General features: G+C 49.4%; 1 protein-coding gene across 1 annotated transcript in view; it reads right to left on the bottom strand.

Annotated features, from left to right (window-relative positions):
• Positions 1 to 15593, bottom strand: part of MTMR3 (myotubularin related protein 3) — a 75736-nt gene that overhangs the window by 3639 nt on the left and 56504 nt on the right. The window contains 11 exon segments of the mRNA XM_036392904.2: positions 1959 to 2047; positions 2285 to 2395; positions 4017 to 4084; positions 4087 to 5411; positions 6064 to 6209; positions 8383 to 8553; positions 9938 to 10123; positions 11668 to 11863; positions 12618 to 12729; positions 14840 to 14971; positions 15164 to 15369. Coding sequence (XP_036248797.1) covers positions 1959 to 2047; positions 2285 to 2395; positions 4017 to 4084; positions 4087 to 5411; positions 6064 to 6209; positions 8383 to 8553; positions 9938 to 10123; positions 11668 to 11863; positions 12618 to 12729; positions 14840 to 14971; positions 15164 to 15369 — 2742 coding nt within the window.

Below are 15593 nucleotides of genomic sequence, written 5' to 3'. Positions count from 1 at the left end.
TGGATGAGGGGAAAACCAACCAGAGGGATTAAAACAAGGATCTCTTTGTTGGAGCTCACCATTCCTAACATATGCTGGGGTTTTTGTTGTTTTATCCTAGACAATGGTGCTCTGACACTGCTTTGGAAAGCTCTGGACAGCTCATCCTTCTATCCTGGTGGTCCCTGCTTTGCTTCAGAGATTAAAAAGAGACTTTAAAAAACAGGCTGGAAAAGGAATGCTGCTCATTTGAGGAAGGGGGGCTGAAAGCCACACTCCTCACTCCTCTCCTCATCCCAAATCTCAGATATTCATCAGGTTTTGGTTATCCTGACCCTCCACCAGCTCTGTGGCACCTCTTCCAGCCATGGAAGGATTTTCAGTCCTTCTAAAACAAGTGGCAGGTTTTTGCCAACACCCTGCACAGCAATACTGGAATTGTTTGGTAACACATGGCCCTTTCCCAAAAATATGGGGGGAAAAAAGGGAAATGATCAAAAATAAATGCATGAAACTTGCAAGACAATCTCCTGTCAGTGAGCAGTACACACATGGACTGACAGTGAGTGTTAGTCTGAGCCACATCCCAGTTAAGCTCCCAAAAGCCAAGTCCTAAAAGCCTTTCTGTGAGGAGAGAGGGCTGTTCACACAGATCCAACCCCCAGCAGCTCGTGCTGGCCACCCCCAGCTTAGTTCTGGTGATTTCCAGGCAAGTGAGAAACAAAGAGGGAGAAGAGCTGAGTTAGTTGGGACAGGTCACCCAGGAAAGGCTGACAGACAACGGACAGAGGCTGCTGGAAATGCTCACCAGAGCTGATCAACTCGGTCAGTGTCCCTGCAGGGAGGAGAGAGAGCTCAGGGCTACAGGCAGAGGGAGCAAACATTGGCAACCAAGGAAGCTGGAGGTTTTACTCTGCTCAAGGCGTTACTCTGTGGGGTTCAACTCATTTCCACTCCCAGGGAGGGGTGTAAATGTTTACTACAGAGATACTCATGGTGTTGGTCTCACCAACAGCTGGGTCACTGCACATGTGGAAGCTGAAGGAGCAAAGATCCTACAGGGAGATTTGAGCCAGACCTGAAACCCTGAGTCCATTTTAACTCCTCGTGGGGCTGTGTGTATCCAGGCTCTGGAGTTGTCCCAAGCTCAGGTTTAGGGAACTGAGCCCTGGGGATACAAATCTGCACAAGAGCAGTGGGCATGGTAAAAAAAATAAATTCAGATTCTTCTCCTTCTTCCCTGGGTTTGGTTAACTTTACAAGACTAAATGGAGCAAAATATAAACCAGACACAAACTCAAAACTATGTTCATAACTCTTTGCAACTTCAAAAAGCAGGAGAGCTTCAAAATGTGGTAACTGAGATTTATTTAAATGATGGTTCCTGTAATAGTTTTTGCATGTTCAGAAACCAGGAATAGGAATTTATTTGAAACAGAACTGGAAACTGGAGATTCTCTGGCTTTAACTCCAGCATATTGAGCCATATGTGGTCTCTGCCTCTGGCTCTTCATCAAGCCCCTGCTGCTGCCTGAGATGCTGCAGCCTCTGTGACAACAGGTCTAGCAAAGAATAATCCAGAAAACCTTGACCTCACACAGGTGTTCCATTCAGATTCTGTAGGAGCAAGTTAATAAAAGGGGAGAAAGGTTAGAGAAGGAAAGGAGCAGGTTTCCAACCAGCAATGGGAAGGAGATGCTATTCCTGTATTTCATGTAACTCATATGTTGAATTTCTGAATGCTAAGAAGACAAAGCTCTATTGTGTATAAATCTAAACTGCCTCCAAATCCAGTCTGAGGAAAGAAAGGTGGGATCTGTTTTGGCTGGAGTGCAGCAGACACCAAACGCGGCTTTGAAATATCTCCCTGCAAGAGTGAGCTGAGCAGCAGGAGCTGCCCTGTGCCCAACGGGCAGCCCTGGGCAGGGGCTGTGCCCGTGCTGGTGCCAGGGGCCCAGCAGCCCAGTCCCCCCAGTTACCTGCAGTGGTGTTTCCGGCTGGCGAGCCAGAAGGCGCTGTCGCAGCCGTAGCAGTGCGCGGCCAGGTGGTCCGGGAGCCACCGCGTCACCTGTGGGGACGGCCACGGCGTCAGGGACAGGGCAGTGGCTCCTGAGCTGAGCCCCCTCCCCAGTCCCAGAGCTTGTGCAGCAGAGGGCTCATAGGCACAGGTACTGGTATGTCAGCTGGGAGACCAGCGGAACGTGAGGAAAAGAGCTCCCAAGAAGCGGCACACGACCAAAGGCCAGAGGATAATTTGAATTAGGATTATCCCAGAGTGAGCAATTTACAGGGATTTAGTCTGTACCTCTGTATCCTGTTTATCCACCTGCTCCCAGCTGGCTTCAGAGAAAATCTCTGTGCTGCAGCGAGACAAGCAGTTCTGATCCAGATTGCTTTCCGAGTCGGGAATAGACGTCTGTTGGCAAACAAACACAGCTGAACGGAACCCCCCGGATCCCTGTTCCACACAAATAAAACCCAGAAACCCCAACAGGGCAGGCCTGGACCCTCTGGTGATGGGATGATGTGAGGCAGAGTGGATTTAGAATCCAGTTTCTGCTGCAGAGTTCTGGGAAGGCTTTGGGTAATTAACCAAAACCTGCTCCCTGTGGCTCCAATTCCAGGGTCCTGATTCCTTTCCAAGGGTGTTTCACTTTCAAAACTATAATTAGTAATACAGATATCCTTTTGCTGGCAAAGATTCTGGAAAATACAAGCCAAATTGCCTATGGGAAACTCAGAATTTGAGCCATGTATATTCTATGTATAGGTTCTGGGAATAATGCTTCCTTAATATAATCCATCCAGGTAGAGGTGGATTTTAACTCACTTAAAACTCAGCCAGTCCTTAAAATATATCAAAATAGCAAGAAATCTTGAGCTAATATATTTTAATGCCTGAGGAATGGGCAATCCTGGAGTTCCAGAGCAAAACCTGCAACTCCCAAGCTGAGGCACAAACAGAAGGTAGAGATCAGGTCCTTAAGAATGGGGAATTTTCTGGAGGCACTGCCAGCCCTACACTGCAGTTTCTGAAGGCCCTTAAAAATGGGAGCAGAATCCATTAAGGCAAAGCACCCAATTTCTCCAAGGAATTCAAGTTTTTAGCAGTGACACTGAGCCCAATGAGCACCTTGTGCTGCATCTCCAATAGGAAGAGCCAAAAAGGCTCCAAGGATTTTTCACAACAAACGTACCTGGGACTATCCAGCACCTCTGCCACTTCTAAACAGTGAATTCAACAAACAGAAGCTGGGAATCTCTTACAAATATTTTTTTCAATTTTGCAGGCATATAAACCATGTAGGAAAAGGAAATTTCTGATGGGTGTTGCGAGAGCCTCAGGAATTATGGGCAAGTGCTCAAACCCACAGGAAAGCACAATTCTCTACAGAAGTCTCTACTTTTACAACTTTAGACACTTCAAAATAAAAGTGCAAATTGTTTAAAAGCTCCCTTAAAATCCCTAATTCATTGAGAGAAAAACCCTTGTTGAAATACAGCTGCCACAAAAGCTCAGGTAATTTATTCAGTTAATTTAGAATTCTAGAAATTTATTCCAGTCATTGAGCCCGGAGCACCTGAAAGGGATGGTGTGACCCTGATGGGTTTGAGCTCACAGAGCTTGCCAGTGCAGCTGGGACCTGCAGAGAACCAAGGGATCCTGTGCCAAAAACAGCACAGGAAAATAACTTTGCCTTATGTGAAGACAGCAGTAAGCCAGGGCTTTGTTTGGTTTTATTGAGGTTTGGTAAACCAAGGGTTTGGTTGGTTTTACCAAGGCCAGGGAAGGTGTTTAGGTATGGCCAGGGGTGTGTGAGCTGCTGTGCAACACCCATCTGGAAATAAACCTTTCTGCTCAATCTGAACTTTGGTGACAGCATCAGTCACCAGCACCTGCCACTATCAGGTACTTGGGCAGTGTTTGCCCTCCTCAGGATGACCTGGAGAGGTCGGTCAGAGCCCAGAAGTCAGGCCCTGAGCCGTGAGCCAGGAGCTGAGGGCTCGGGGAGCTCGGCCCAGCGATGCTCACTCACCACTTCGTCGCCGTAGTCGCCGTTGAGCCGCAGGGAGCTGTTGAGGAGCTGGCTCTCCAGGCGGCTCTCAGCTCCTGCACCTGCTTCTTGAGGGTCTCCACCTCCTGCTGATGGCCCGTCTCGATCTGGCGCAGGCGCTGCTGGATGACGTCGCTGTAGACGGGCATCCCGTCATCGTCCAGGTGGCTGCGGGCTGGCTGGTCCGGGCTGCTGGCCGGCTGCTTCCCCAGCTGGCTGAACATCCATTTGTGGTGCAAGTTCCTCAGGTGGAGCTGAGCAGAGCTGCAGCTGGCCGTGGACACCTGCCGGCTCAGCGAGGCCTTGATCCGCCCGTCCTCGCCGTTGACGCAGTGTCCGTTGGTGGCAGGGAATTTCGGGGCTGTGAATCCCGCGGGTTTCTCCACCAGTTTGTTCTCCAGCTCCAGCTCCCCATTATACACCAGCTCATCTTTGCGGTCTGCTAGAGGCAAGGCACAAGGGGAAGGCATCGGGAGGTGTGTGCTGCTGCTACCAGAAGTCCTATGCGCTCTTGATCCCAGTTTTTGGAGCTCTATCATGCACTCCCCCTCCGGCCTGTTCTGCGCAGTTCGGGACAGCTCGTCAGCGCTGTTGTCGAAGGGGTGGCGTCTGTGGCACGGAGCCCTGGCCGTGAGCTCGGGCTTTGCTTCGGTCTCTGTTAAGGTTTCTGTGGAGCTTTCGATGTTGGATGTCCTTTCCTCCAGCAGGGCTGTCAGAGGGAAGGCAAGGCTGGCCTGGGCCGTGCTGCACACGCTCTCCGCTTCTCCTTCACCTTTGCCAAGACCTTCCTCCTCCGTGTTGTTTGGAGCATCTCTGTTTCCGGAGCCCTCGGAAGGAACAGCCTGCAGTCCTCTCCCCTGAGGTGCCTTCTGGAGAGCGCAGCTGGGGTCGCTGTGCTCGTCCTGCTGTCCTTTGAGTTCTGCAGCACCGTGTGAGGCTGGGTGTGGGGTGGCTGTGGGATTGTTCGTTACGGTACCTGTACCCGCCTCGGCCTTTTCCCCACACAGATTGTCAGCTCTCTTCTCCTTATCCAGGCCAACCTCGTCCCCTTTCCCTGCTGCCTCCAGGCCACCCCTCAAGTGCTCCTCCAGCCCAACATCATCTTTAGTGGCCTCCTGCAGAATGTTCTCCATTTGTCCCTCTGCCACCCCGGCTGCCACAGAGAGCTCTGCCCCCATGGGGGCCCTGCCCTGCCTGCCCAGCCCGTCCCCCTCGAAGGGGTCGTCCCCAGGGGGGCCCAGGCTGCTGAGCTCCAGGGAGCGGCGGTGCTCCTGCCACTTCTCGTTGAGGCTGGGGTCGCTGCTCCGGCGGTTGGTTGTAGGCACGCTGCTGTCACAGGCTGTCGTCAGATTGTCGAAGGATCTTGTCTTTGGTAGCCTGCAAAGGGACAAACAATCCCCCTCCCAAGTCAGAGGATGTTTTTGGAACATTGAGCTACTGTGGTTCAAAACCAGCCCCCCAGGTAGGACAGTAACAATCTGCCAGCTAATGGACTTGTGGCAAGTATTATCCAGGAGCACATTCCGACCATCTGTAGTGCAGAGCTGCTTCAGAACTTCATTTGCCATGAGGAAAATATGTTAAACCAGACTTCAAACATTCCCAGATTAATCCCTTTACCAGCAAGCCCCAATGCTTACAGCCTGGTCACACCTCCTAATTAACATGTGCTCAGAGTCACTGTACAACAAGCAAAGAAATGGTTATGCAACATTGAAAAAGAACTCAAAATTCAAGATAACCAGTGAAAGCTTTTATCCCACAAGGATAGAAGGAATTCTCTGTGGCTATGTGACACCCAGAGTTGAGCTCTATTTGCTCAGCTTCTCTCTGCCACGCTGTCAGCCCTGCAATGTGACAGCTTCCAAACCCACCCCACAAACAGGCTGTGCTTGGGCAGCTCAGTCCCACAGTTCCGCCAATACCCAGGAGAAATCCTGCCCTCCCACCCAAACATTCTCCTTCCATATCCCCAATATTCTCTGTTGATCTTACTTTACAGGATGGGATTTCTGGGCTCTAGGCTCACCTGCCCAGAGGCTGCTCTTCGGGGCTAGAGCCTGGCACAGGGTAGGGGGCACAGGTGTCGTCGGCAGGCGTGGAGGGGGAGGAGCAGGGCAGGTAAACAGCGCTCCAGAGCATCAAGTTCCGCACATGGCACACGGGATACAGCACCTGGCAGGGGAGCACAAGGCAAGGGTCAGCTGCTGCCTCCCAGCAGGACAAGTTCAGCTCTGAGGGGGGCAGCTCACTGGGCAGGTCTCAGCTGGGTCATAGCTTTTCGTCAGCTACACTTGGGGCTAGAATGACTTTTTCTCTCAGAGGCAGAAAAATGCCAGCCTTCAGCTCCTCCTGGATGAGCTCCTGCAATGAGCTCTCTGTGAACCTACACCTTCACAACTCATGGCATTCAGTGGCCCGTTATGAGTGCTGAGGTTCTCTTGTGTGTTGTGTTGCACCGTGCCAGAGGGAGCTGAACTCACTCCATGGACCCCAATCCACCACAGCCCAGCCTGGCTCCAGAGGAGGCACTCATGGGTACATATTCAGCACATGCAGAAGTTCCTTGAAGAGGCAGCTTGCTCTCAAAAGGGATTCCTTGATATGCTTTCTGCTTCACTTTAAAAACACCTGGGCTTATTTTAGCAATTCCACTCTTTTCAAAGCAACTTTCCCATGGAAAAGCAGGCAATGGCAGAGGAACAGCTGGCTCCACCAGATAGGCACTGCCCAGGCTCCCCAGGGAATGGGCACAGCCCCAAGGCTGCCAGAGCTCCAGGAGCATTTGGACAATGCTCTCAGGGACAGGGTGGGATTTTGGGATGCCCTGTGCAGGGCCAGGGGTTGGACTGTACGATTCTGGCGGGTCCCTTCCTAAATGAGGATATTCTGTGATTCTCTGAACACTCTGCTTCCCTGGCACTGAGCAGGGGAAGGGCTGTGGGGTGGCTGCTGCTCTTAAACAACTCTGGCTCTGTAAGAGATGCAGTTGCACCATAGGCACCTTTTACAGCCTGAAGCAAAACCACAAGAAAATGAACCCAAACCAGGAAATAACCCAAACTCCCACGTGCAGAAGGAGTGTCCTTGTGAGTATTTCTTGAGAACAGGGGCCAAGTGGGATAGAGCACAGAAGGGCAGCCCAAGGACAGACCTGTCCACACAGTCACTGTGAGAGCCCTCTCTATGCTCCTCCTGGCATTTTCATGGAAATCTAGAAGCATCCACAGCTCTAAGATCCCCCCAGGCTATGTCTGCTCTTCCTCACAAACTCTCCCCTGGAGTGTCAGGTGGGAAGGCTCCAAGGCCTCATTGCAGTGAGAGCCCAGAGCCAGGGCACACTCAGCCAAGGAGGGCTCAGGGGAGTAGAAAACTCATCTCTTTTACAACCACTGTGGGCATAAAACTCCTTCCTGCTTAGCCAGAGTTTGGTTTTGCTCTAAGAAACAACTGAAAGCCACATCCGTCATACACAAAGCCACTGCACAGCCCTTAGAGTTCAGTTTATGACATCTGATACTTCAAGAAATAAAAAGGGTTTAAATATTTATGCAAGTCCTTGCAGTCCTAACCATGATGTCATTTGGTGTTTGCTCTCTTGCCCATGCTCTGCACCCCTGAATCCCTCATGTGACCTTGTACCAAACACAACTGAGCCCCTTCCCAGAACCTTCAGTGAGCTCCTACATGGAGGAGCCAAACTAAAAACCTGAAGGTATCAAGAGAAACAAAGATACACTAAATAATCTGAGCCACTTTTTCTGTTCAGATTTAAAATTAATTTAGACACAGTGTCTAGGTTTGCAGGCAATTTTGTGTCACTGCTCAGTTCTCCAGAGAGGTCTATTTATCAAACACTGAAATGTTTTCCATTACAAACAGTAAAACATTTAGTCACAAGCACCTTTCCAGCACAGAGAAATTTCTGAGGTAGCATTTGACATTCCCCAAATATCAGCAAAATTAACCCAAGACTTCAAACATCAGCCCAAGCTGGGTGTTCCAAGGTGAATGTCAGAGGGAGCTGAGCTGGTCTGGAATCACCTCTCTGTCTGTGGTGACAGCTCAGAGAACCACACAAGGGTTTGGGCTGGAAGGGACCTTAAAGCTCACCCAGTGCCACCCCTGCCATGGGCAGGGACACCTCCCACTGTCCCAGGCTGCTCCCAGCCCCATCCAACCCAGCCATGGACACCTCCAGGGATGGGGCAGCCACCACCTCAGCTGTGGTGGAACCCCAGGTCACCAGGTCCCATTGCTGGGCTGTTTCTCAAGGGACCCCCATTTGCAGGATGCTGTTTGGGGCAGCCCCCAGGGCTCTCCCCCAGGAGGGGATTGGGGTACATACAGATTCCGACTGGGAGGAGTAGAGCAGGTTTTTGAAGGCTTTGTTTGCTGCCCGCAGCAAAGACCAGACGGAGCAGGTCCGTTCCTGAGTGTGTTTCTCTCCTCTCTCCTTTGCATTGTTGCACAGGAATGTTCCAAAGAGGCAGGAGTAGGTGTGCTGCACCAACTTCACCTGCACAGAGCCACACACACACAGTGTCAGCTGGACAAGGGCTGGGCCTCAGCTCCCTTCCCTTCCCTCCCCGGAGCAAACCCCGCCCCAGGGCCGCCCCAGCAACCCCGGCATTTCTCACATATTTCCCTACAAACCAATTGCACAGGAATGCAACGGGAGCAGAATCTTTTAAAATCAGAACTGAACAAATTCAGGAAAAAACATAACAAAGAAAGACAAAATATTTGTTCCTAATCAAGTCATGTTGATACAAACTTATTGCCCTGCAGGCCAGGCAAAGCAGAATCATGATTCCTCTGCTACAAAACATTCATGCAGCACAGAAATGCTGATCATTAATCACTCCATACTGGGCCCAGCCTAACAAATGCCAGCTTAACTTCAGGCATATCAATGACTTCCTTGGGACTATTCAGATGTTTAAATGAAGACAAGTGGTTCAATATTGTAATAAATTAGGGGTTCACTCTACAAAGGCCAGCACACCACGGGTATGTTCTCTCTCAGCCCGTGGAGATTAGCAGTGTGCTGTGAAGCCAGTTACTACCTGTTGTATCTCATTTCACAACTGAGCTACTCCGGGACTCTACATGGGCTCAGTTACATGGCTGAGCTGGCAAGTGGTAATTCCAGTCAGCCACAATCACAGGAATGTGCCTTAAATCTCTTAGTGGATCAGACACTTCATAAAAACTTCTACTCTTCAGACTACTGGTCCTGCAGTGCATGACTGCCACTTCCCCAGAGATGTGAGAACTGACTTGGACCATCCTGGGTGAATTCCTAATAGGAACACTGTCTGCTTCCAAAGAAGTAAGCACAGCTCCTATATCCTACACATTTTCAGTGAAGAAACTGAAAAAAATGAATGGAGCAGGTCGTTATTAGAGGAGGAGTATTCAAGTCAAAACAAGATCCAAGCAGGGGGCAGTTTGCATTGGAAGTAAGGTTCTTCTCAGGCTGTGTGGATGTTTTACACTTCTTAGGTGAGACTATTCAATTAATATATTTTATTTCTTTAAAGTCTAAAAGAAGTCCTTGAGGCTCTTGCTTTTGAGAGGGAACAGACCCTGTGGGTTACACAAGTGCTTTTGTCCCTTCTATCTGGGCAGCTTTCCTGTTCCCTTTATCACGTGAGAGCATATATAGAATACATTCATATGTATATAAAATAATGGAATGATTTGGGTGGGAAGGGGCCTTAAAGCCCATCCAGTTCCACCTCCTGCCATGGGCAGGGTCACCTTCCACTGTCTCAGGTTGTTCCAACTCCTGTCCAACCTGGCCTTGGACACAGAACACAAAAAGGTGGGAAAATCTGTCCCCAGGCTCTCGAGCAGTGTTCAGCAGCAGTGCATGAGCCAGCAGTCTCCCAACTCACAAGGAATGCTTCGTTAAACTCGAAGGAGCAGGGGAACTGCCTCTGGAGCTGATGGACACAGTCCAGCCACTGCAGAAACACCGGGCAGCGCTCGTTGAGGTCGTCCGAATTCTCCCCGTGGCCACAGCGATCTGCAAACTTGTGGCCAAAATCCAGCCACTCAGTCTCCACTAGCACCTGGAAACCCTGCAGGGAGGAGAGGAGAGATGAAGAATTCCTATTTTTCTTTGGTTCAGTTTTCTGAGATGGTCTGAGACTTGTGGGAATCGCTGTGTCCTCTCTCCTGTTTTCCCTCAGCACTGGGCTCATTAGTTCTCTTTGCTGCTTTCCCTAATGCCTCTGTGCTCTGAAATGGAATTAGGACAGATAAGGATTCCCAAACTACATGAACAGGAAAGGGAATAAGGCAGGTTAAGTCCTCAGTGACTGGCAGGGACGATCCTGATACGAGCCCTATCTCATCCAGGCAGTGAAAAGTAGGAACTTCATGTTGCCAAAGCTTCTGGATCATGGTATCCAGTATTTGGACAAGTTATATAAAAACTTTTCTTGAAAATGATGGTCAGATCCACTTGTCAGGAAAGAAAACCATCCATCCACAACAGGACATCCAAGCTCAGGGGGAGCAGGTGCTTGTCTGTGCATACAGCAGTCACAAGGTTGATTAAAGGTTCACTTGAGTGATTTTTCATGAAAAGGGCAAAGAACATTCACAAGCAGTGCCTGGGCGAGCAGCTGAATGTCACACCTTGTCTCACAGGACCTGAAATCCATCACAGGGCAGGCAGGTTTTGGTTCTTAGTGGAAAGAAAAATTGTAGAGAATGTTTATGGAGTTGAAGGCTGTGATTAGAGCCAAAATAATGGCTGTGATTAGAGCCAAAATAATGGCTGGCAGCTGAAAGGCTTTAAATCTGACAGCACTGAAAACTCATTTTCCTCAGTGTTTCTAATCCTGGTACAGACAGCTACAGTTTATGGCTTGCTCTGGGTGACAGAGAAGGCCCTGAGTGTGCACAGCACAACTCTGCTCCCCAAGCAGCAAGGACAGCACCCTTTGGAGGACCAGGAGCAGATCCTGTGCCCAGGCCAGAGCAGCACGTTTTGCCTGATGGATGCCAGCTTCTAGAATCCATGTGGAAAAGGATCCAGGAAGTTTTCACACTTCCACCCAAAAGGCAGTTCCAGCTCCTTGTCCTAGTGTGTGTGAGGCTTTAAGCAGCAGCTCACAGCAGTGTTCAGACACAGAGTTCTGTTCTGGACAACAAAGGCAGCTTGCCCGTGGGCTGGCAGATGGAAGCCAGCCAGCACACATCCCACAGTGCTGGAAAGTGATGGAACAGGGGAAAATCAGGAGAAATGTAACTGACAGAGGGCAATGGAAATGTAGGACTGGAAAACCATGCAGCTGGGAAATGCAGCAAAGAGGAAGGCTCGCTATCAGTGCTTGGCTGAGCACCTGCAGGGGTGCAGCAGAAGCTGCAATTGCAGCACTTTGTACTCCATATTCCTAAACTAAATATGGGGAAGCACAGACCATGACTGTGCAGTCACAGCAGAGGGAATGTGAGCTACTCCTGAGTAACACAGGCACCTACACCTGGGAGTAACTGCAGACTACAGGTGACAAACTCCTGCCACCTTCAGTGCCTTTGCCAGGGGAGAAACCTGCAATAACTCACAGCCAGACTCCCTCCAGAGACCCCAATGACTGCCAGCTGCTTTACCCACCTCTGTGGTCCTGTAGTAGGGGTCCAGCAGGAGCTTGGCCAGGGCCACGATCTGGGGCGTGCGGTCCCAGCCGTCGGAGCAGTGAACCAGCACGGGCCGCTGGTCCCGGTCCACGGCGTGCACCACGAGCAGCGCGGACTTCAGGAGCACTGACAGGTGCTGCAGCCACTTGGTGCTCTCCAGAGCTGACAGCCAACTAGAGGGAAAGCAGGCAAGACAGTTTTTGCTCTTTTAAAATGCTTTCAGGTTTGGATGTCTGAGTTTATCACGGCAAAGCTCCTGTTTTAATAAGCTGTGAGCGTCAGTCTGTAGCATTTTTCACTTGTGTCTTGTTAACACTTTCCCAGAGGTGGAAGCAGCAAAGCCACCAAGCCAACCCAAGGAACTGCCAGAATCTGGGATGAGCTGAAGGTTTGCATCTACTTCAAACCATGGAAGGCTTTAGCAGCAAATTCCAAACAGGGGAGTGGGAGGGAAAACAGGACTGGGGTAACTACAGTGAGGACCCAAGCTCAGGAGCTCCCAAGGTGAGGGGATATGACAGAGTAGTTACCCCACAGCACTGGAAGGTTATGAAATATTCTCCTGAAATGACATTATAAATGAGTGAAGTACATGGAACACCACCACATTTTTCCAGCTGTGAGCCAACACTGAGGATTATTAAAAAGCTGGGAATAGCAGATCAGCCTAAATGTGAGTGCTCAGGAGCCCACCAGAAGAAACAACATTCTGGTATCAATATTCAAGGCTACACTCTAATTTCAGAACTAATTTGCTATGTTCACTTCAATCAGAATAAACCAGTGACTTCCATGAAAATGGAAAAACACAGCTTAGCGCTATTACCAAGGGAAAATCCACTGAATTTCAATTTAAAAATCATCAGCAGAAGAATGTGGCTGCAGAAACATGGAACCAAGGGCCCAAACCTCCAAACTTCCACTTACTTTCCTGGATCTGGCATTTGTGTGCAGAGCAGACGCAGCGACTGGAAGCTCTTGCGGATGGAGTGGATGTTTGCCATCCCCATGAACACCACTTCACAGTTGGGGTAATATTCTGCAGGGAAAGAGCAAGACAGAGGGAAGAAAATAACAACTACCTTTCTAAAAGAGGAGTTTTTTTTCATAAAAACAAACCCCTGCTGCTGTGAACAGATGAAATAATCTGTTTACAAAGATTCTGTAAGTCCTTGGAGCTCTCTGGGTATTCCAGAACATGACAGCCCAGCAAAACAGGAAGCATTTAGCTAAGTCCTGCTGTATTTATTTCAAATGTTTCATTTCAGGTTACAAAAAGCAGAGTGCAGACCTCTGGGAATTCCTGTGCTCCAGGTTCCAGAATGTTTGTAAAAAGACTGAGAAACATCAAAAGATATAAAACATACATAATATTTAATTGGCAATTTATGGATTTAAGTTAGATTTCAGATTCCTTTTCCTAAACACTCAAAAAGGCTGAAAGGTTACTTCATCCACTGCTTTCTTCTGAGGGAATTGTATGAGGAAGCATCACACATGTGAGAAATACCAGGAGCTCAGGAAAACAAAATACATGGAATTACTTTGGATATGCTCAAGCAACACTGGAGGCCTGAACAGACAGGGCCAGTGCTCAGGAGGCACCTAAAGAGAGCCAGAAAATACCAGTTCAGTAGTTTTCCCAAGATTTAGTCTTCCCTCTGCTGGGATGCTTCAGTCTGCACAAGAATGATCACACAGTAACTAAAATGAGCATTTCTACAGGAGAAAAATAATCAGGATTCAGAATCTGGGATGCTGAGAGCTTGCACAAGAAAATTCAGGAGTCTGTGATGTTTTGTATCACTTGATTTCCCAATTCTTTATCAGCCCAACAAATGCTGGGCCAAACACAATGAGGGACTGCAACTCCAGGAGCGGCCTCAGACAGTATCAGACAACTTCAGAGTTTTTTTGTATTTTTACTGAATTATATCTAAAGTACAGCATAGAGGAGCTATTTTTATACAGAGAATGAAGCAGACCTGACAATACCTGCAGAAAATTTAGCAGCAAAAAGCAAAACAGGTTTTACTGAAGGTGACAAGCTGTTTGAAAATCTTCTCCACAGAATTAAAAAGCCAATATACAGGAAGAAAATCAAACTTCCTGTATACTGTGCTTTTCTGTTTTGTAATTTTACTCTTTGATGAAGAATTATTTAGTGGTTTTGAGGTGTTAAATGAAAACCTATATTTTTTTTAAACTGGTGGCTATGAATCAAAATGCAGCTATTGCAGCAAAGACCAAAATAAAAGGTCAAAAGAGCTTTCGTTATCTTATCTCCAGTTTTTCTGTCTGGGATTTTTTTCCAGCCTCTCCACCCATGGAATTTTAACAGGCTGCATTATACCCAACAGTGACCATAAATAATCCCTTGTTTATAAAACCACCAATTCACAAGTGCCAAAGAACACAGAGTGTGGTGTTGCAACTGTATTACACATGCAAGGTGAGGCAGGATTGCAGTTGCTATGATACAAATACTGAAAAATGCTCCAGCTTTAGGGAAATTGCTGAGAAGTTGTATTTTGCACAACCATTCTAGAATATTCTTCTCCTCTGCAGCCAGTGGGTTTTACACGTTCAGGGGTTTTAAGCACGAGTACATTGGACACCTTTGTCTCTCTCTGGTTTATACATCTGACTCAGCAAGGGAAGGCTCTTCAGCAGATTCCACAGGGTTCAGCATTCACTGAGCACTGCTGCCAGCTGGGTTAATGGCCTGAGAACAGACTAATTAACAGCTCAACCTGCCCTCTGAAGGGCTGGGTGGGGGCTGCCATGATCCAGAACGTTCAGACAGATGAGCAGTGTACAGGCAGTGCTGAAGGGTGTCAGGGTAATCACACTGGAGCAAAGCCCTTTGACTGATTGCCTGGAAAGCTGAGGAGGAATGCTGCTCACCTGGGCACTCACAGCCACCCCCCCTTGGCTCACCTGGGCACCCACAGCCACCCCCCCTTGGCTCACCTGGGCACTCACAGCCACCCCCCCCTTGGCTCACCTGGGCACTCACAGCCACCCCCCCCCCCCCCTTGGCTCACCTGGGCACTCACAGCCAATCCCCCCCCTTGGCTCACCTGGGCACTCACAGCCAATCCCCCTTGGCTCACCTGGGCACTCACAGCCAATCCCCCTTGGCTCACCTGGGCACTCACAGCCACCCCCCTTGGCTCTGTTGGCCACGGCTGCTGCGTAAGATCGCGCGTCCAGGATCAAAAGCTTCTGAGGCTGGATTGCCAAACTCTCTGCTCCTGAGGCATTGGAGATGGAGGAGTCTGGGGAGGAGGAAACGGGTGATGAGCTCAGAGGATCTTTCTGACATTGGTTACAGCACGATTCCCTCAGTCCCACCATGCACATGCACTGCAGAATGGGGACTAAATACAACAGATTCCCTCTGTTACAGCACCAGAGATTGAAATTTTACACAAAGCTCTGTCCTTGAAAAGCAACAGCGGCAGCCTTACCAAATTCCACATCAGAGAGGTCCCCTCCGTTGGACAGATCTCTGGAACAATTGCCATTCATTAACTTGTTACTGCTGGACCTGGAGTCTGAGGCACAGGCTTTGGCTACGGACTGGACCAGGTGCTCATCGTCGGCGTTCCTCCAGCCCCACCAGCTCACCTCGGGCTGCCCGCAGCGGGAGATCACTGCCCCATTGCTCTGGTGCCTGAGAACAGGAACACACAGCCAACAGTCAGCAGGAAGAGCACACAGGACACAAAAAGTTCAGTGGAGTGCTCCAGTAGCTTCATTCCCACGGGGACCATCATTCAGCAGTCATCCCCAACCTGGGATTCAGCTTCCCTACAGAATGATGGCTGTCATCACAGTCACTGACAGGTGAGAGTCAAAGCAAGGTCAGGAAGAGAAAACAAAGCATCTTCTTGCTCA

This window comes from Molothrus ater, chromosome 18 (assembly GCF_012460135.2).
Source record: "Molothrus ater isolate BHLD 08-10-18 breed brown headed cowbird chromosome 18, BPBGC_Mater_1.1, whole genome shotgun sequence".
Classification (NCBI taxonomy): Eukaryota; Metazoa; Chordata; class Aves; order Passeriformes; family Icteridae; genus Molothrus; species Molothrus ater.
Note: the sequence above shows the minus strand (reverse complement) of the source record. Positions and strands in the feature narration are given on the sequence as shown.